General features: G+C 40.0%; 2 protein-coding genes across 5 annotated transcripts; both read left to right on the forward strand.

Moving 5' to 3' along the window:
* The first annotated feature begins 255 nt into the window (after positions 1-255).
* trappc6b (trafficking protein particle complex subunit 6B) lies at positions 256-4,847 on the forward strand. Its single transcript, XM_048241282.1, has 6 exons — positions 256-706; positions 867-934; positions 1,219-1,336; positions 1,439-1,522; positions 3,930-4,023; positions 4,252-4,847. The coding sequence occupies exons 1-6, from the start codon at positions 626-628 to the stop codon at positions 4,278-4,280; spliced, it is 474 nt and encodes a 157-aa protein (XP_048097239.1). The 5' UTR covers positions 256-625; the 3' UTR covers positions 4,281-4,847.
* A 670-nt stretch (positions 4,848-5,517) lies between these two features.
* Positions 5,518-19,745, forward strand: tpx2 (TPX2 microtubule nucleation factor). Of its 4 annotated transcripts, none has more exons than XM_048241249.1 (18): positions 5,518-5,604; positions 6,404-6,556; positions 6,651-6,752; positions 7,583-7,685; positions 7,851-7,913; positions 8,001-8,039; positions 8,312-8,434; positions 8,618-8,724; positions 9,045-9,199; positions 9,346-9,523; positions 9,642-9,780; positions 10,884-11,100; positions 11,698-11,793; positions 11,880-12,047; positions 12,166-12,312; positions 12,408-12,519; positions 13,744-13,931; positions 19,317-19,745. In XM_048241249.1, the coding sequence occupies exons 2-18, from the start codon at positions 6,448-6,450 to the stop codon at positions 19,425-19,427; spliced, it is 2,157 nt and encodes a 718-aa protein (XP_048097206.1). In that variant the 5' UTR covers positions 5,518-5,604; positions 6,404-6,447; the 3' UTR covers positions 19,428-19,745. The 4 variants fall into 4 exon arrangements, with proteins under 4 accessions (XP_048097206.1, XP_048097204.1, XP_048097205.1 ...); XM_048241247.1 differs by having other exon boundaries at positions 13,765-13,931; XM_048241250.1 differs by having other exon boundaries at positions 5,541-5,604; positions 6,440-6,556.
* Positions 19,746-20,142: the final 397 nt, after the last annotated feature.

Raw genomic sequence — 20,142 nt, forward strand, 5'->3', positions numbered from 1 at the left:
ATTGTAATTTACAACTACTGTTTTACCCTTTTATTGTTTATGGTCTGGTTTTACCATGTCTTCCTTTTTTCTGTTTTAGGCTCAGGGGTATTTTAGCTACTTCCGCTTTGTCTACATAAATTGATCGATTATAGTATAATTCAAATGGTAGGCCTACTACTATTCAGGCAAGTGATGCACAATCACATCATCAATCCACAATATAAAATAGCTCACTTTCATTCAGGTTTGAACATGATCCGCACTTATATACAGACAGGCAACGACATAGGCAGCTAAAACATTTACGGAAACTGCGAAGGGCCTGTGTTGTCAAATGATTTGTGGCAGTGGCAAATATGATAGCATAGCATTTGCTCGTTTTACAGGTCGTTAACATTTTTTTTCCTAAAGTGCTGTTTTAACTGGTAGACTTATTAAGCTGTGCCGTCGATGTACTCTTTTAAATCGGTATTGTCAAGAATGTCAACTGATACATAACGTTAGCTAGCCATTTCCAGAATTATCCGCTAACGACATGTCATTGATTAAGTTTGCTATGTAGAAAAGAGTAGAAAGGTATACTCAGAAAACATATTATTTATGAATAGTTTAGAAAAGCGTTGTTGTTTGGTGTTCTTTCGGAATGGCAGACGAAGCTCTATTCCAGTTTCTTCACAATGAAGTCATTCAATATGTGTACAAATCAGCCGAGAGTGGAGAGATGGTAAGGTTGATATTAAAACATTTCTGCTATTTAGGACATTCCTGTAGATTACTTGTATTTCATGATGAAAGTATGATTTGTGCAAACTAAACGAATCATAATGCTCCCTGGTAATAATTATAATAATTTTAAACTATGTTTGAAACTTTGCGTTCTGCAGGAAAATGGGAGATGCATTACCAAACTGGAAAACATGGGATTTAGAGTCGGACAAGGACTCATAGAAAGGTATCATGACAGACCAGTAGCAACAGTTTATGTCTAATGGCCTACTGAAGTGAGGCAGCTGCGAATGTGAAGAGGGGACTAGGAATTGAAAAATAAACGTGTTTACCTCGTTACACAATGAGAATTAGTTGAAACGCAACAAGGACTATCTATTCCTTCTGACCTCTGACTCAATTGAATATGCTGTAGGAGTTGCAGTCTACTTTCTTACAAAACTTTTACTTGCTTCATATTAAATTTCATAGATGTAGGCAAGGCAAAGTGACAAAACTGTCTTATTTCAGATTTACAAAAGATACTGCACGCTTCAAAGATGAACTTGACATCATGAAGTTCATTTGCAAGGACTTTTGGACCAGTGTTTTTAAAAAGCAAATTGACAACCTGAGGACAAACCACCAGGTATGGATCAAACATCCTTTCACTCTTACTTGTGTACCTTCAGTACACCTTCAGGTTAAAAATTGATTCTTTACCCTGTTGACAGTTTTTGTTTTTTGTTAGGGTATTTATGTACTTCAAGACAACAAATTCCGTCTACTTACACAGTTGTCTGCAGGTAAACAGCATCTGGAACATGCTCCAAAGGTGAGGAGTTGAACAATGTGTTAAAAACTAACATCTAGGCCTATTGAAAGTGTACAGAAAAAGTATGTTCAGATTGTATACTGATTCTGAACATTTAGTGTTGCTTTCCTGAGACCTTGTCAAAGCCAATATGGCCACAGAGAGGCTGTGGTTTGTGTGGAAAATGCCTCTTATGAGCTGATCAAGTTAAAGATCAACCTAAAGCAGTGGTTCTCAACCTTTTTTCAGTGATGTACCCCCTGTGAAATTTTTTTTCAGCCAAGTACCCCCTAACCAGCACAAAGCATTTTTAGTTTAGAAAAAAAAGACTTAAAACAGAGCACTGTGCCATCAGTGTCTAATTTATTAAACTTTGGAACTGATAAACACATACAAAATTTGGAAAAAAAAATATTTTTAACATTTTAAATTTTAATAATCCATGACTTAAATTTATTGCAAATGATTCAAACTAATGTAGTGAAAACGGTGACCATAGCCTACTGAAATATAAAATTAATTTTATGAACTTATATTTTCCTGAAATAAAATAATTGTTTTTTAAGTATTTTCGCATGGATTCCACTTTTTAAATATATGTATTTTAAAATCTCACGTACCCCCTGTGGGGTGTACTACGAATCTCGATTAGTGGGTTAGCGAGGTATGTTGCGCTCAAAGCTAGGGTATGCTGTGACACGAAAGTGAATTTGTTTTAGTGTCGCTATATCACCATGGCATCTTATGCTGTCAACCAAACCTGGTCGGGAGGAGGTTATGTGCTAAGTTATAGCTCAAATCGTGTAATCTACATACTGATCAATCAATTGTCTTAAAACGAAGTTATCTCCACGTGTAGGATTCTGTCATATATCCTACAGGTGGAGCTCCGCCTCTACTAACATTTTGGATCTCGAATGCGCTTTAATAGTGCTGTAGCGTGCAAATATCCCACTATGGGCGTGCATACCATACAACAACTGATGGCAATTGATTTATTTGATGTTATAGGTTAGACACAAAAAAATGACCGCAGTGTAGATTAAGCAATGCTCATGAATCACGAAAGTAATTGTTTTAAAATGAGGCGGTCTTGTGCGTCTCCACGTTACCGCGATTGGCCAAAGTCATCCCAACACCGAGAACGCCACAGATCTGAGCTGAAAGCCTAGTTTGACAAATATATCACATAACTGCAATCGTAGTATCACTTAACGTATACCCCTGAGTCAAGGCTTTGTCAAGCCTCGATATGTCTACATAGCCTAGATATGTATAACGTGCTTCGTAGTATACCCCACTGGAGTGGCTTCACGTACCCCCAGGGGTACGCGTATCCCCATTTGAGAACCACTGACCTAAAGGATGTTGTAAACTAAGATTAACTATTTAATATCAAGTCACTAAAGCAGGATGTTCTTTAGCATTGTGGCAAAGAGGTTGGTCTCCTATGTCATATGGAAGAATGTGTAAATGTATGTAGAGCTAAGGTAGGCCTGCATACATTGTTTCCTGACTGCACATGCTGTTTATTGTCAGTTTGTAAAGTTTAGGCAAAGTAGGAAATAACATTAGAAATCCCTGATCAATGTGATTGGTTAGGCTGGACCAATGATTTCAAAGTTATCACAAAGTCTACATCCGTCACAACATTTCCTAATCGTGAGTCGCCAGTTTGACTGAAGAATTTGTTGGTACTTGCTTTGCTTTAGTTCTTTCGTTGGGCATTCAGACTACCAGCAGCGTGGTACCGTGAACGAGGCCTGTTACGGATCCTGGGTACAAAATGCGGCACGTTTGCAACTGTCGCTCGCCAACTGTGCATTGTGGTTTTACTCTGCGTCATGTTATGTAATGTCAAATAGGTTTGGTTGTTGATTGTTCACTGTGGGAAATCCCCTACATACAGCACAAAGAAATTAACACCTCTCCTGTGAATATCTGAAATCTAACTTTTCTTACATTCATACCATTCTCCTTCCATACATTCAGTTTCTGGGTGGTTTTTGCATGCCTCAGCACACACTATTCAAGTTCATATAATTGGTTGGTTGATGCTGCTACTGAAGTCCTCCGAGACATTTTATGTTTAGTTCATCACTGAGTGTTCCATACTCATGTGTCTACGTTTTTTAAATAATGACGTCTAGGACCTTGCAGTTCTGAGGGTGTAGGAAGCTCCCGTCATTTTATTCCATACATGTGAATAAATGATAAATGCAAACATGGTGTAATGTATTTTCAAATGAAGCTCTGAATGTTTTACGACTACGGTCATATGTATCTCTTTCATTAATGCCTAAAGCATTAGTTACAATGTTGTGAACATAAGTATATTTAAAGACCAAATATGAAAGGAAAGTTTATATTTTTTAAGGGACCTCGCATCGGCGGTCTTGTCCTGAATACTCTGATCTTACCCTTACAGTATCTAGCATTCACTTGTGGCCTGGTGAGAGGGGGGCTCTCCAACCTTGGAGTGAAAAGTATTGTCACAGCGGAAGTCTCTATCATGCCTGCATGTAAGTGTTTCTCTTGTTCCCTTGTGTTGTCAGTGATTTATCATATATCAGTGCTGTGTGGTGTGGTCACTAAGACGTTTGCTATACAAATTCGCAAGAAACCGTTTTTAGGAAGGCAAAAAATAAACACTAAAAATGCTTCTGTCATAAATTACAAACTGCAGATGGAAAGCTGCTAGTTTCAGCTTCAGCACTACTGACAGTCTGTCTTTTTCTTTTTTTTTTCAGGTAAATTTCAGGTCATGATTCAGAAGTAAACAAAGTGGACACTCCATCCAATATCCACAGATATATTGATCATCCTTGTTGCCTTTTCTGTTGATTTTAAAAGGGAAACTTGAAGTATCCCTGCATGAAATTAATGTTATGATCAGTTAAGTGTCTGTCTTTCAGTATGTTTTCTTGTTACATTAACTGTAATCAATTATGGATCATGAAGTTTATTGTTAGGATTACAGTCAACTGATTATCGACATGTGTAATTATGTTTGCACTGAGTATCCACTAAAGGCCTATGATTGCACAACGTTAGGAATTATGTTATTTTAATGGTCTTAATAATGTACACATTCATATACAGCATATTCATTCTTTCATCATGTAATTAAATAATTATGCATTTCTGTTTGTGTGCTATTATGTGGTGCTAAGGTTCATCCTGATAATCCTTATTTTACCAGAATGCACTGTATGCTCTGTGTTGATTTGTGCAGTTGCAATGCATTGCATGTGTTAATAGAACCCATTCCAGACCAGAAAAGCCCATGATGTTGTGACATTTATTTATATGTATTAAACTGCTCAAAAAAAAAATAAGGAACACAGTTTTCCACAATTGTTAAAACACATTTTTTGAAACTTTCCTCCCTTTTCTCCATTTTCAAGCTACATTCACAGAATGTCTGACAGTTCTTGCAAAATAAAACACTCGCCTCAAAAGTTTTACTTGTGCTCAGAGCCAAACAGTGTCAGGTGTTAGATGAGGCAGACTGCACATCTGAGAGGAGTTGACAGGGGGTGGCATGTGTCCACTGCAGTGAGATTGCATGAGAATGGGTTTGATGGTGCCTATTTTATACAGTCTATATGGATGATGCAGATTAGGGTTAAAGATCAGAGACTTATGAACAGTGTTACAGGACTTTCTTGAAGATTAAGTTGGAATTGTGAATCTTGGCTGTTTGAGAATAGCCTACAGTGAAAGTCCCAAACTTATTGATGATGTCGGTTCTTCTGAAAATATGAAGTAAACGAGACAGTTAAAGTTAATAAAAATTTGACAATATCAACTAACACCGGTCCGACAGTGCAAAAAAAACAAACACACTTCTGAAAATGTGCTATATTTTACAGCCCTGGCCTTGGTGCCTAGTGGTCACATGATCTATGCATCATCCGGGTACGTCACCAAATGACGTCCAATGAAAAATGAAAGAATTTTCCAAGTACGATGCCATTGGATAATTTGAAGAATTTTAAACGTCAATGCAACGGCGCTGCAATTTGGATTTTGCAGAGTTCTCCGTCAACAACGTATCAGTTGTGTCTGTAAGAGGGAGGACATCTCCAGTTTAATTATCCGTAAGTACTGGATATATTATCAATAGTTTACGAGTTCTATGAGTGAATTTGGGTAACTAGTAAGAAAGAAGACGCTAGCTTTGAAAAATAAGTACAGTTTATGTTGAGTAACGTTAGTTGATAGTTAGATGAATTTGGCTAGCAATGCGATTAGGAAGACCTCGCTAGTCGACCAGTGACGTTAACGTAATGTTAACTTAACGTTGTTTACTCTTTTCAACATAATCTTTAACATGAGCTGTGAATCTTAGTTATTAAGGTTTAATCTAGCTAGTCGGTTTAATTTACTGTTAGTTTCCTCTGTAGCAGTCCATTTGTATTTAATGGCTAACGTGTTGTGTTGTTAACGTTAACTTCTTAGCGAATAGGTTGTGCGTTGCATGTTGCTGAAATGGCTAACACACAGCTAAAGATAGCTAACGTTAACGTTAGCATAATGATGAATAACTACATCGTTTTATATATTATCGTTAACGTTGATGATGACGCATAACTGTTTAGCCTACAAGTCTGAAATAACAACATATATAAACTGAAACGTTAACGACCATCATTACGGTATTTGGAGCCGTTTGAACCACTCCGTTGAAGCTAAAGTTAGGATTGGAATTCTTTACGAGGTTTTAACGTGAAATATGTGGAAACAAACATTCTTTCTGAACACAGTCGCGAGTCTTTAACGTTAGCTTTTATACATTGTGGTTCTGTGGACACGACATGAAGTTGATTTTTGAAAAAGATAATATTTGTACCTCACTTGTTTATTTTTCAATAATATTACATGTTGATTACAACCTAGGAAATCGCCATCTGGAATAACTTTAGACTACATTAGGTTCCGAGATGGACGTGCAGCCTGCTGGCTCTACGGACCTTTATGAATTTGATGCTCCCACGCATATTTTGGATTTCAAATCCCTTCAACCGGATGATCAGGCTGACCAGTGGTTTGGTGAGTGCTTGAATAATGGAAGTAACTCGGTGATTATTAACTGTAGGATGTTATGCATATTAATAGTGTTTTGTTTGCCATTTCCTTCTACTAGATTGCTCTAAGGACTCTACTGTCGAACAACAGGAAGATGGAGAGATCATACAAGATCTGACTTCTCCTCCACCCAAGGAAAAAGAGGGGAGCTCTGATAAAGGTGTGCCCTGTCCCATTTTCAAAAAAATGACCTGTCCAGTTGCTTGAAATTCTTGTTAAAATATGAAGTTAAATCCATCCAATGATTCACTCAATTGCCACAGTGAGTAATGTGGGGGCCCTTTAGGCCTATGGTTCATAACCATTTTCCTGGTTCCTAACCATTTTAGTGCAAATCATTGTGTATTTTGAAAAATTGAATGCAAATGACATAAGGTGAATAAATAATGTTTGTTTTGTGAAGTTTTGACCTCATGTGTAGGGCTGCTGGAGGATTTAAGGAAAATCTCATTGTGATTTTTGTTGTTGTTGATAGATATTGCGATTTCATTTGCTATTTAACTTTTGAAAGTCACGCTTCAGTTCTATAAGGCCAAGACGGCATTACTTCTTCTGGCCTTTTTTGCAGTACATTCATGATACAGATACCTGTGGTGCTTTTTCAAATGTTACTACCTCTTCATTATTGTTTCATGACATAACAAATACTTAGTGATCGTCCATTTGTTTGCTTGTACATTACTTCTGGTAAACTGGAAATACTCACAAAGTAGTCACACGTTGCACAATTAATTGTAGCTTTCACATTTGCTGATTGCGCTATTGTTTCAAAATAATGCATATTACAACCCTACTCATGCCAACTCCTGCTATGCACTGTGTTACCCAGATATCAATAAAACTTAATTAGCAAGAGATGCACAGTACTACTTAATACCTCAAGAGGTGCTAGTGAGATAAGGTAGCAAGTACTGTACAAAATGCAGTGAGCGCATGGGGCGAGAACTAAATGACTACTGAATAGTAATGTGCTGATTGCTTTGCTTGCAGAGGATGCAGTTGAGAACATTGCACCATCAAACATTGTTCTTTCATGGGGCATGGGTAAGCCAGCAGCAGCTGCTCCCACACAAACAAAGGCTCAACCACGCAGGTACAGTTGAGATTCAAAACACTACTTCTATGTATTACTGGCCTATATTACAATATATTGAACTGTGTCATTGCATGATGAGTTTTTTTTTTTTTTTTTTTTTATGTTTCAAAGTTCAAACATGTAGTTGTCTGTTATCTAAAATTTGACACCATTGCTCAACAGAGTGTCCAAGCGACCTGTAGCAGAGGTGAAGGTTGCAACTCCACCAGTTAAGAAACAGAGAAGGTCAGTTATCAGTTTTAATTTCAGAAATGTGTTTTATATAGCACCATTTTCAGTTTTAGAGATGTGAATAAGTATACTGCTTTGCAGAGTTGTACCAACACCTAAAAGAACGTTTCATCACTGGAGGTAAAATGTGTGTTTGAAAAATATATCTGGATGTTTTGTTGGGCACATGATCGAAAGTTCAATTGCGTAGGAAGGGTTCAAAAGGTTCACCAAGGTGATGGTCACATTTAACCATTAAGGTTGCTTGTGCATTCTTTAAAGACCATCTTTTTTCAAGGTGTTTGGTGGGTGAGGTGAGCTGTTTAAACACTTTGGGAAGGACCAGCTTGATTTAAGGATACTGATATTAACATGCTACCTGTTGTGTTTGACCTCACTTGGTATTTTGACAGGAGCTCCTCCTACACACAGAGGCAGAGACGAGTTGTAAGGAGCAGTCACAGACTTAGTCAAAAGTCTGCAGCTTCCACAGCTAAGGCCCAGACTTCTGCTGCCTCCGCTACTTCTGCCAAGCAGTGAGCAAAGCATTATTTATTCCTTTTCATTATTCCTTCATTATGCTAACAGCCAGAGTTTGTTTATTTTTTTATTTTTCAAATCAAAGCATGATGCTGTCAACATGGCCTAATCTGAGACATTGTACAAAAGCACAAATAAATAATATAAGATAACTGCTTGTTGGACTATTTCCGTGTTAGGAGGAGCACTGAGCAACAGGAGATGGAACGCATTGAAGCTCTCCAACATGAGGTGGCTGAGCAGCGACGCCGGAACGAGGCCAGCTACAAAGCAGCCCTGGCTGGCAGTGAGTACAATGTCTTTTCCCCCTTATCTAAAATCTGAATATTTGAGACGGGACAGGGGTTTGAATGGCAGGGGGACCTAACCCAGTCTTCCAATGACATCTGATTTTCCCTTTTTGGTTTTGCTTGGCCTATCATGCTGAAATAGCTGTACAAATTCACTCCTGTTAGGGTACCACGTGTAAGGCATTCTCGAGTTCCCCCCTTTCTTTGTTATCAAGCTGCATATCAGCAATTCTGTCTACCTCCACATGTGCGTGTGTCCACTACACTGGTATATGAGACCACTGAGGTATAAACAGTGTTTTGTTGGTTCCCATAGGTCAGCCCGTGAAGAAACAAGTTCTATCTACTACAATACCAAAAGAGTTCCACTTCCGCTCAGATGCACGGTCAAAACGCAGCGCCACAGTTTCCACTTCCACCTACACAGAGGTGGATTTCAATTCCCAGCTCCGGAAGCACCAAACTTCACCTGTAAATGCAACTCTTTATTAACATTATTGTACTTGTCCTGTAATGTTATTATTTTATATATATATATATATATATATATATATATATATATATATATATATATGAGAGAATTGGTAATCTATACTATTTGGTTGTCCTTATCATAGGTAAAGGCACCACCAAAGGGGGGGACGACTGTTCCCAAACCATTCAATCTATCTCGTGGTGGCAAACGAAAGCATGAGGAGTCTGCTAGTTATGTGTCAATAGCACAGCAGATTGAACAGTTCCAGAAACGCACACCAGTGCGCTATCACTTACGCAGTCGCCAAAGTCAAGAGAGAGGTATTTCATTAAGTTGTTGCTAAAGCCCTCTGTTTGCCATATATTACACTAGTCCTTCAGGTTGCGCATCTCCGTATGAAGACTCACTTTTGTCTATGAACTCTTTCCTGACTCCCAGGTCCCTCACCAGTGAAGGCTGAGCGGCCAAAGGTTACGCACCCAATGACCCCTCAGCTGATGACCCGCTCGAGGAGTCGTCCCCAGGTTATGAAGAGTACAGCTGAGATTGAGGCTGAAGAGCTAGAGAAGATTCAGCAGTATGTGAATCAGTCACACACTTTCATTAGTCTTTTTTTTTTTCTCATTAGCTGCCTTCAGACATGTCGTCCGCAGTATATGCAGCTCTTTGTCGAACAGAGTTCCGACCCTTTGGGTGATTCAGATATGATGCAAACATGCAGACGTTATGTGTGAATGACAACGACGCACATGAACAGAATCTCCGCGTGGTTGGAACAGGTTGAATGTGGTTGAACACGCACATGAGTAGAACATGTGGACTTACACCTACCGTAAATCCAAATTTTATTCTCTTATTTACTTATTGGGGCAGGATTGTATTTGAGGCAGGCCTTTATATCTTGCATTGTGCGTTTTATTGTGAGACATACCGGTAGGCTATCAAAAGCAGAAGATTTTCGATTTGGTTTGGGATTTAATTTACTTTTGGACTGTTTAATTATATTGCTAAATCTTGGGACTGATGGGCACTGAAATCTGCGGGGTATTTGATGGTTCACTATTAAGGTTCATGTCGTTGAAAGAGTGTTGGGATTTCCAACCGCTTCTTATTGCAAGACAAGGCAGCCGCTTTCATTCATGTGCGCTGTGCTCTAATGCAAACCCAAGTAGCCTAAATAGTTATGTTTTAATTATGCATGATTTACTTTTTATTACATTCGTAGGCTGGAATGCCTCGAGGCAACAATTGTGTTTAAATGTAGTACTGCCTCAGCCTCTGGCAAGCTCAAAAGGGGGCGGCTTGAGACGGGCTTTAGATCGACGTGTTGGAGACAATAGACTATTAAACCAACCAACAATATCAAATATTAAGAAGAGCTCTTTTATTTCATTGAGTTAAATTGAAACAATGTCTCATAGTTCTCGTGGACTGATAGCCCTACTGGTAGGCAATTATTTCCCTGGCTTGTATTTGGTGGCCGGCCTTTATTTGTCTGAATCGACGACACTCCCGCTAATTATCTGAGGCCCGGCTACAAATAGAATCTCGGCCATAATTTGAGGATTTACGGTATGTCTGAAAGCAACTACTGGAACATGGAAAATTGCCAGGAGTCCTCCTGAAGAATTTGCATATTGTGGGAATGATCCTTACTTTCGCTTTCACCATTTCTTTCAGGTTTAAGTTCAAAGCCCTTGAGCTCAATCGGAAAATACTGGAGGCTGCTGTGGTGCCCAAGAAGCCATCAGCTAAGGGAGTCACCCAACCGGAGGGGTTCCATTTGGAGATTGAGAAACGCCTGCAGGAGAGGCAGGCCAGTAAAAAGCCAAAGGAAGCTGAAGACCACACCTTTCACTCCAAACCTCTGCCAGTGAAAATCCTGGAGGAGGTGGTGGTATGTATTATACGTCTCAGTTGGCACAGGGATGCAAACGGCGTGCTTTTCGGCTGCCTCCCGCTTGTTTTCACTTCGGTTTTGCTAACTTGTGTAAATCGAAGATTGAGATGCGAAGAGTTTTATTTTGGGGGATTGATTGTGTTACACTTTTTTCTTTTTTTCTTTTTTTTTCACCACACACACGCACATCACAATGCATTTAGTTGAGTCACACTATGCACACCCAAAAAAAGGTATCCAAGGATGAGACAGAATTATGTTGGGTTGAGGTGACTACATCGATGCATGTCTGCACCAAGCAATAACAAAACGCAACGAAAATGAACAATGATAAAGTTAGGTAGTTAGGTAAGTTATGCTTTCCAACAGTCTGGTATCTAACCATGTTGACCGCATTCTAAGCAGTGACTAACTGCGACAGCCCTTTCTATATCTAGCTTTTTTCTAATTTTTTTTATTTCCTTTGATAAAGTCAAATGAAACTTTTGTTTATAGTCTCAAGCAGACCTGGGCAGAACGGTCATGGGGTTTTAAATTGAGATATTCAAAGTGGAAACTTCTACCTCTGAAATGTCCTCTGCATTTTATTTTTAGGGTGTCCCAGAGAAGCGAGTGGCAGCTCCAACAGTACCAGAATCTCCAGCTTTTGCTCTGAAAAACCGTGTCCGTGTGGAGCGCCAAATTGAAGAGGTGGGAACACCTGGTTTGCAGTGCCATCTCAAGGCTTATTCCCAGCATTTTTCAGTGACTAAAATAGATCAATTCTTCTTTTATAGGTTAAACCGGTACGCATCAAGGCTGTCCCTGTGCCACATTCTGTACCTTTCCAGCCTAAGCTTACTGCAAAAAGTGCTGTAGAGATGTGCCCCTTTTCTTTTGAGGAGCGGGAACGTGAAAGGAGGGCAATGAAGGAGAAAAAACTTGAAGAGCTTCGTAAGGAGGAGGTACTGTTAAATGTTGATTTAAAGAATTTTTCAGAAGTTCACATGGAAAATGGTTTACTTGGTGCAGTCCTTACGAAACGGGCTTCAGGTTGAGCTTGACTTTAGTTGTATTTTGCAGTGTCATGAGTTCAAGGCCACACCACTTCCAGACTTCAGTGAGATCAGCCTTCCTGAGAAGAAGGTGGTGGAGCCCACTAAACCCGAGCCCTTCAGGCTTCAGATCGATGAGCGGGGAGCAACCAAGAGTGACCGTTGGGAGAGAATGGTGAGGTGCCATTATGTGTACACTGCTTTCTGCATTGTTTCTCCTGTAAAAAGATAATTTGCTCAGGCCTCTGACCACTACCCACTTTATGGTAGATGAAGGAAGAGCTGAAACAACAGGCTGAGGCTGCCAGCTTTAAGGCACGACCAAACACAGTTACACATAAAGAGCCATTTGTCCCCAAGAAGGAGAACAGAAGCATCTTGGGTAAGTAGCACCTGCTAGCAGAAGCACAAATCTCAACCCTCACCCCCCCTCACGTGCTTAGTGCCTGGAATGATTAGCCAACTGTGATTAAAAGCAAAACAAAATTTAGTTTTTGTTGTTTTGAATTTGACAAATTGAGCTAGAGGATGCTAAATGCAGGCACTAGCATCAAGTTAGGGGCAGTCGTGGCCTACTGGTTAGGGCTTTGGGCTTGTAACTGGAGGGTTACTGGTTCGATCCCCGACCAGTAGGAACGGCTGAAATGCCCTTGAGCAAGGCACTTAACCCCTCACTGCTCCCCCAGCACCGTTGTAGCAAGGCAGCTCACTGCTCCAGGTTAGTGTGTGTGCTTCACCTCACTTTGTGTTCTGTGTGCTCTACCTCACGGTGTGTTCACTGTGTGCTCTGTGTGTTCACTACTTCACGGATGGGATAAATGCAGAGACCAAATTCCTTGTATACGCAAGTATACTTGGCTGAGAAACTTGATTTACACTTACAAGTTGTAAAAAATGGTAGTTGTAGTTGGCATAATTTGTGGGTAGATAATGCATGAAGCCTGCAACAATTGCATGTTGTACATAAATTAAAAGTTGGCCATTTCTGGAGTTAAATTGTAAGTGGATATCCAGGCACATCTTTGTCGGTTGATATCGATATCAATCGTTAAATAATCAATGCTAAAGTACACTTGCATGTAATGGACCTCAGGGTATTCCAGTGTCAGTGTTGGTATTTAAAGTGTAAGTTCAGTGTAAATTGACCCATAGCCTTGTTGTATAACCTCACCACATGCAGCCCATCGAAAAAAGAATGAGAATTTGGAACAACGTAGGCCAAGTTATGGACATGCAGCTTAAAGCAGACCCATAGGGCATCAAAACGGAAACTGAAAGTAACTCCCCACTGCCCCATGGGTCTGCTTTAAGCTGCCTAAAACTTGGTCTATGTTGTCCCACATTGTCTCATTCTTTTTTCTATGGACTGCATGTGATGAGCTTGAACAACAGGACTATGGGTCAATTTACACTGAACTTACACTTTAAGAGGCACCAAATCCACCATGGTTTCCTCAAATGCTCTGTTAACGCTCGCCATGCTCTGTCATTTTTTTTTTACTCCCCCCCCCCTTTAATTTCAATCTTTATCCACCCACCTTGCCACGCTCCTGCTTCCTTGCCTCCTTTTCAATCCTTCTCATTCTACTATTACCATTTTCTGAAGACAATACCACTAATTCTGTAGCTACTGAGGGATTTCAACTGAGCACCGAGCGACGGGCCAAGGAGCGGGAGGACTTTGAACGAGAGAAGAGTGAGAGGGAGGCGCTCCGAGCCCTCCAGGAGCAGGAGCAGCTCCGAGAGCAGGAAGAACAGGAGCGCGAGCGGGTGGCTCGTCTGCGGCATGAATTGGTGAGCTTTCCAGATTGAATCCTTCAAAGCGTGCCGCCAGTGTTTTTGTTGGGAGAAACGTTAAGTGCGCCACATACTCGACGCACCCGACCTGTAGCGCGACAATGTGACGTCACAGAAGCGCCGTAACCATTTATACTCGCGTATATATGAACAGAGGTGTCGCTGTTGTGAAAAGATTAACGCTAACTACGTTACACAGCAGAAGAAGCTGCATTAAGAAACACTAGTAGCAGAGAATGTAAACGGGCTCTGCTATTAGCTAGCCTCTGTGATGGTACTTCGGACTTTGGTTGCTACTATTCACAACTACCACCATCATAATCATCTAGTTTCCAAGGTGTGCACACAGGTAGATAGATACTTTAGTCATCACGAGGGAAATTTTAATAATTTAAACAGTTTAGTTAGCTGGCTAGCTAGCTAGCAGCTGGCTGAGTTTGTAATTTCCTGAAGTGGAAAGAGATTTTATTCAGGCCTTAATAGATATCCTTTGTTTGAAAATAAATCGCTTCTATTCTTTCCTCTTAATTCCATGTGTTTTAGTAACTCCTCGCTGGTAACTTTATTAACTTATCCAGCAAACTATTACAAATTCAATGACTGTAACTAAACACTGCAACTCTCGCTTGCCCTCGAACTAGTCCATCTTCCTGTTTCCGCTTTGTCGCTACGTCCTGAAAAAATAAAATGAGTGGTGCGCTACCTCGCGCTACCTGGCTAAAATCCTGGCGCGCCAGCAAGATCTACGTCATTTTGACGTCACGGTGTCGTGCTACCTGGCTAAAATCCTGGCGCGCCAGCAAGATCTACGTCATTTTGACGTCACGGTGTTGCGCTACCGGTCGGGTGCGTCGAGTATGTAGAACGCCTTACATGCCTGATTATAATGATTGACATTTGTTTCTGTAAGTTGTATGGTTCTTCAGTTATGTGACATGTTTTGTGGAGCCTGACATGTATATTTATGCTTAGTTTATGCATTCGCTCACATGAAACTAAAACTGCACAAAAACCTAATCATGCCTTCAGATTTGGTCCAGAGTCCAGAGGCAGTTTGTCCCGAAATTGTCAAAAGGCGAGTTTTAGAGATGCACTGATTGATCGGACGTTTTTCACGTGATCGGCCATGCAATCGGTCGGTCAGTCTGAGATTTGCCGTTTTTATGCCAGTCAAATGCACTCTCGCGCCGCACAACATCCCCCAGCTGAGTTTGCAAAGTCTGAAGAAGCTAACAAAGGCCAACACTCAGGGCTGGATGTACAAAGAAAGCGCTAATACAGAGTTTTTCTATGTGCTGTGCTTTGCCATATTGCATGGAATTTACTAAGATGTCATTTCATTACAGTAACAGCGTTCATTACCGCCAGTCTCTACGCCTGCTGTAATTGCGTGCCCAGAGCTGAACAACAAGCACAGTTGAATGGAGTTAACTGATTGCAACATTAAAAAGAATCAAAGTTTAGCAAACATGCCTGATAAGATGTCAACAAGCAGTGACGTATAGAGTAGGCCTAGTAGTTTTACTCCACTTAAAAAAAAAAAAAAAAAAAAAAAAAAAAAAAAAATATTCAAACTATTTACTGCATGTAGGCTACACTAGGGCTATGGTTTAATACCCTAGTCTAGCAGATTGGGAAGTGGACATTTCTATGTTAAAATATTCTATTAAAGAAAAGATGGAAAATAAGTCTTTGTGTGCTGTTAGGGATGTAACGGTATGAAAATGTAACCTCATGGTTATAGTGACCAAAATTATCACGGTTTTCGGTATTATCACGGTATTTCTAAAAGTGTGTTCAATATGTTCAGAAAGCACTGATAGGCGTACACAAGCTGGAATAGTTTCAAAAAGTGTTCATGTTTAATTGACCTGTCGCTAAGCCCCGCCCCCCATTGTTACGGTGTGAACTCGGACAAACAAACCAGACTTGAATAGAAATACATTGCGGACAATGACAGCTGACAGTATATGAAAGCAGGCTTTGAGGACGTTTTGGTCGATAAAAGGATTTACTTTCCTCCAGAAGCTATCAAAAGGGACTTAATTATGCTATGGAGGGGTGTTTTCAAAACTTTAGAATACATACAAGGTGACAAGCAGTTGTGGCGAGTAGCCGTGCAAATCACCTGCAAAAACCACTGACGTTAATGCTAGTTGTGGAAGATTGATACTAAGATATGTTAGGTTACGGTAATATTTGATGTAAGAATATAGTTGGTTAATGAGCATTTTCATCTTGGGATTTAACAGGGAACCTGTGCCCACGTTGTTGGCTTAGTAGCCTACATTATGTCGAGCTGTTGCAAACGCGAGAGACGTCCTGTAGGCTACTGTTGATGAAAATATACCCCGTTTTCTAGCATCTCGGGGTACCGGCTATCAGTATTACCAGAGCCCGTCTACGGAGAGCCTCCCCACTCTCTATTAATACCATACAATCTGAACTTGGCTGCAGTTCACCAGAGTTCACCTAGATGGCGATCGCGGGCGAGTCCAAAATACATGGGGTCCTATGGAGCTACATGGCTACATTTATTGTTAAAAAATTATATCCCGAGAAAAGTGGATTTTGAGGGGTACAGCTCCATAGACCTCCATTCATTCTGGACTCGCCCGCGAGCGCCCCTAGATGCAGTACCACACCGGAAGCGTTCCGAGAGTGAAGGTTCTCCCCTTATTAGACATTCTCTGGTATTACACGTCCCCCATGCAAAACGTTTGACCATGGTTATCCGTCGGGGTTTTTTGAGTTAATAAACTCCATAAATAACCATTAATTTGACATTTTATGCCTGCTCCCTGTTGTTTCCTATGGAGTTTTCCGAGCTGATGTCCGAGTCCTGTTGAGGCTGGACTGTCATTGGCTCATCAGCGTTCTAAGGGTGGCGTTTAGCGACAGGTCAATTGGCTATGTGCTTATAGCTTAACTTACCCTACCATAACTTGGAGTGCAATGAGTGAGACCAAAGTAAGCTTTCAAAATAAAACTTTAGGCTACTGTATTCTCCTGATAACGTGAGTGGAATGGATTTAATGTGGACGCGAACATAAAAAAGACGCAGAGTGGCTACATGATGCAGTGCACATTTTGCAGTGAAAAAGTTCCGCCTTTTAAAATCAGGTGTAGCCTAATCCAAATCGTAGTTAAAAACCATCAATTAGACAACAGAATTAGTAGGGTACCAGTTTTGTTCCATTGTACCAGGCCTACTGTATGTCAAAAGCAGGCTCGGATGAAGCTGGGAAGGATTAAACACACGGTTTCCACACTGCGGTAATCAACAGTGATAATCATGATGTTTGAAATGAAAACGGTTATTATTATCGTCAACATTTTTATCGCGGTTTACCATTATACCGGTAATCGTTACATCCCTATGTGCTGTAAAGTGGTTCGAAAAAATGGAATCCGCTAAAATCGTTATTAGCAGGTGAAACTCTAGCTAGTTTCCATTATGGGCATTCGGGGTAAAACCTAGGAGGCCTCCGGAACCTGCTCTCACTCGATCCTCTCAGTCCTTGCGTTTCCGTTCGAATTGAAGGACCCTGGTCAATCTCGCCGTCCTCTGGAAGTTTGTTTACAGGACCTAAAGCGTCTACCCATATGCAGTCTTTTTTTGCAGCACGATCGCAACACTAATTAGTTTAATTAAAATGGCATAGCGGCTGCAGCAAATACTCTCCCCACAGTGATACACCTTTGCTAAATCCTTTGTTTTACTTGTGTGCAGAGAAGGTAACGTAAACATTCACACTACCTAAATGAATCTATCCTCCTCAGATAGAGACCATACACTACATTTGAATAGCTGTTACAAATCAAATGTTGCATTATGTAGGTTTCATTTGTAATTATTAACATCTACTTGATAAATTAATATACCATTGAAATTTAACCAGTTAAAGCCTATTTTTAGTGGAGTTGTTCATTCAGTGAAGGCTACCTCAACTCATTCAGCTAATAGCCTAACTTGTAATTAATTTTGCTGTAGCCTTCCCCCAAAATATGGGGAGTAATGGCCTGGCATTTTTATTATGAACAAATCAAATCTCCAGGAAGTTTAAATGGCCTAATCCTAGTGTCATCCATAGATGTGTTTGCATGGTTGCAGTGGCACTAGCATACGAGTCTCTACAGCAGGGGTGGGCAAACTGCGGCCCGCGGGCCGGATCCGGCCCGCCAAGCACTTTCATCCGGCCCGCCGAGCATTTCATTTAGTTATCAGGCTGCTCCCTATTTTTTTCCTGCGATAGAGACGACGTTGGTTAGCTTTACTGCAAACTGCTTTTCACTCTCCTTAGATAACGTTTACAATGTCAATGTCAAAACATCATGATAAATAGAGATAACATCATGTTAAACTAAGTTAACTCTTAGTTATCTCCTTTGCAGCAGATCTAACGTGAACATTATGCAATCCATTTAATTGGGAACACGTCTGCACTCACAAGAGGGAGAGAGCCGCAGGTTCCAGCTGGCATGTGATTGTTGATAATTGATATCTCCTTATAAGAAAGTTTTAAAAGGAAATCATGAAGGCAACAGTAGTTCCCACTACTGACCATTTATAAACTGAGAGGGCCCAGCCATAGGTACAGCACTAGCCATAGCGGAGCAGGCAGAAGATCATTGAGAAATAAACGTGAATTAAAGCGACTGTCTTAAAGCGACAGTGCACAATTTATACATTTGTTAAACAGCATAAAATTAGCAGTATTTTTAAGCAATTAATATTTTAAAACAAATATTTTTAATACTAAATTATAGGCTATAAAAATGTATTTTTTCCCTTGAGCCAAAAAGTTTGCCCACCTTTAGCCTATTGGATAAACTGAATATTTCATGACATCCAGATTACTCGTCATGTCTCATTTTTGCTGTCTCATTTTTGCTAAAATATGGTTATATATTTCTGGATATATATATATTTTTATATATATATATATATATATATATATATATTAGTCCACACTTCAATCCACAAACATGAAATCTAGGCTAATTTTTGTCTAAACTTTTGAGAGGGATCGAGACGCTAAATTACTGTAGAGCAGTAAGCGCATACGTAATTTAGAGTGGTAGCATAGGGTGAGCGCATAATGTCTTAGTGCCTGGTATAGCTTACGGTATTATAAGGCTTACATGCTATGAATGTCGTCTAAAGAAAATGTAAGCAAACTTCCCCGGCCTGTAAACGGCCCTAGAGACCATTTATTCTTAGTGGACTTCTTGTTGCTGATGACGTTGATCCATTTCTTGAGTCACAAAATTAATCACATGTTGAAGCATTCAAAGTAACTGAAAATGACTGAATTCTTCTTGCAATGCAAAATGTGTTCATTTCTAAAGTAAGCGTCTTTTCTTTTCTTTTTTCCAAAGGTTCACAAGGCACAACCAGTCAGGCATTACAAACAATTGGAGGTGAAGAAAAGTGAGCTTCCACTGACTGTTCCACAATCTCCTAATTTTTCGGACCGATTCCGCATGTAAATTGACTTAAACTACGACTGTCTTAACTATTGCGTGTGTACTTCTTTTTTATAAATTGTATATACTTTTACATTCTCTGTTTTAGACATTAGCCTCAGCAGTCTTTTCAGATGGCTGAACATCTTTTCAATTTCAATTTTAATGCTGTTTTACTGTCCCCCCATATTTCCTCTATTTGTCTTTTTGCTTTCAAAATAAAGGAAATGCACACATCTCATTTTCTTTGAGTTTCTTCACTGTGTATGTAGTGAAAAGGCCTGTCTGGCGCCCATTCTGATGATCAATGTGTTCTTTGCAATAAAAGGGCTACAAATACCATTTTCTGTTTCTGATGTAGGTCTTTTATAGAAGCTACAACTTGCGTCCTACAGTCATGAGGAATGCCAAACAGAACTGGGATAACTTTTCTATACTACCTAGATGCAATGTAGAGTAGTTAAATAATAGAGGTGTTTCTGTCTGCTCTCTATGGACAGCCGTTCACACTTGCCGTGTTTAAAATGTAAAATGGCCGACACCGAAAGTGCAGTGATTGAAGGATTTTCATGTTGGATAGTTATCTTTTTAAAACAGAAAATTCTGACATGACCTCATGCCAGTCTGTTGAACATTATCTTGAAGGAAACATAGTGGTGTTCTTGGTATATATATATATATAATATAGTTTTATTTTGGGGAACTCTCAGTGGGGGTTTAAAGGTATATCAATGTAGGA

The sequence above is a fragment of the Alosa alosa genome, chromosome 4 (assembly GCF_017589495.1).
Source record: "Alosa alosa isolate M-15738 ecotype Scorff River chromosome 4, AALO_Geno_1.1, whole genome shotgun sequence".
Classification (NCBI taxonomy): domain Eukaryota; kingdom Metazoa; phylum Chordata; class Actinopteri; order Clupeiformes; family Clupeidae; genus Alosa; species Alosa alosa.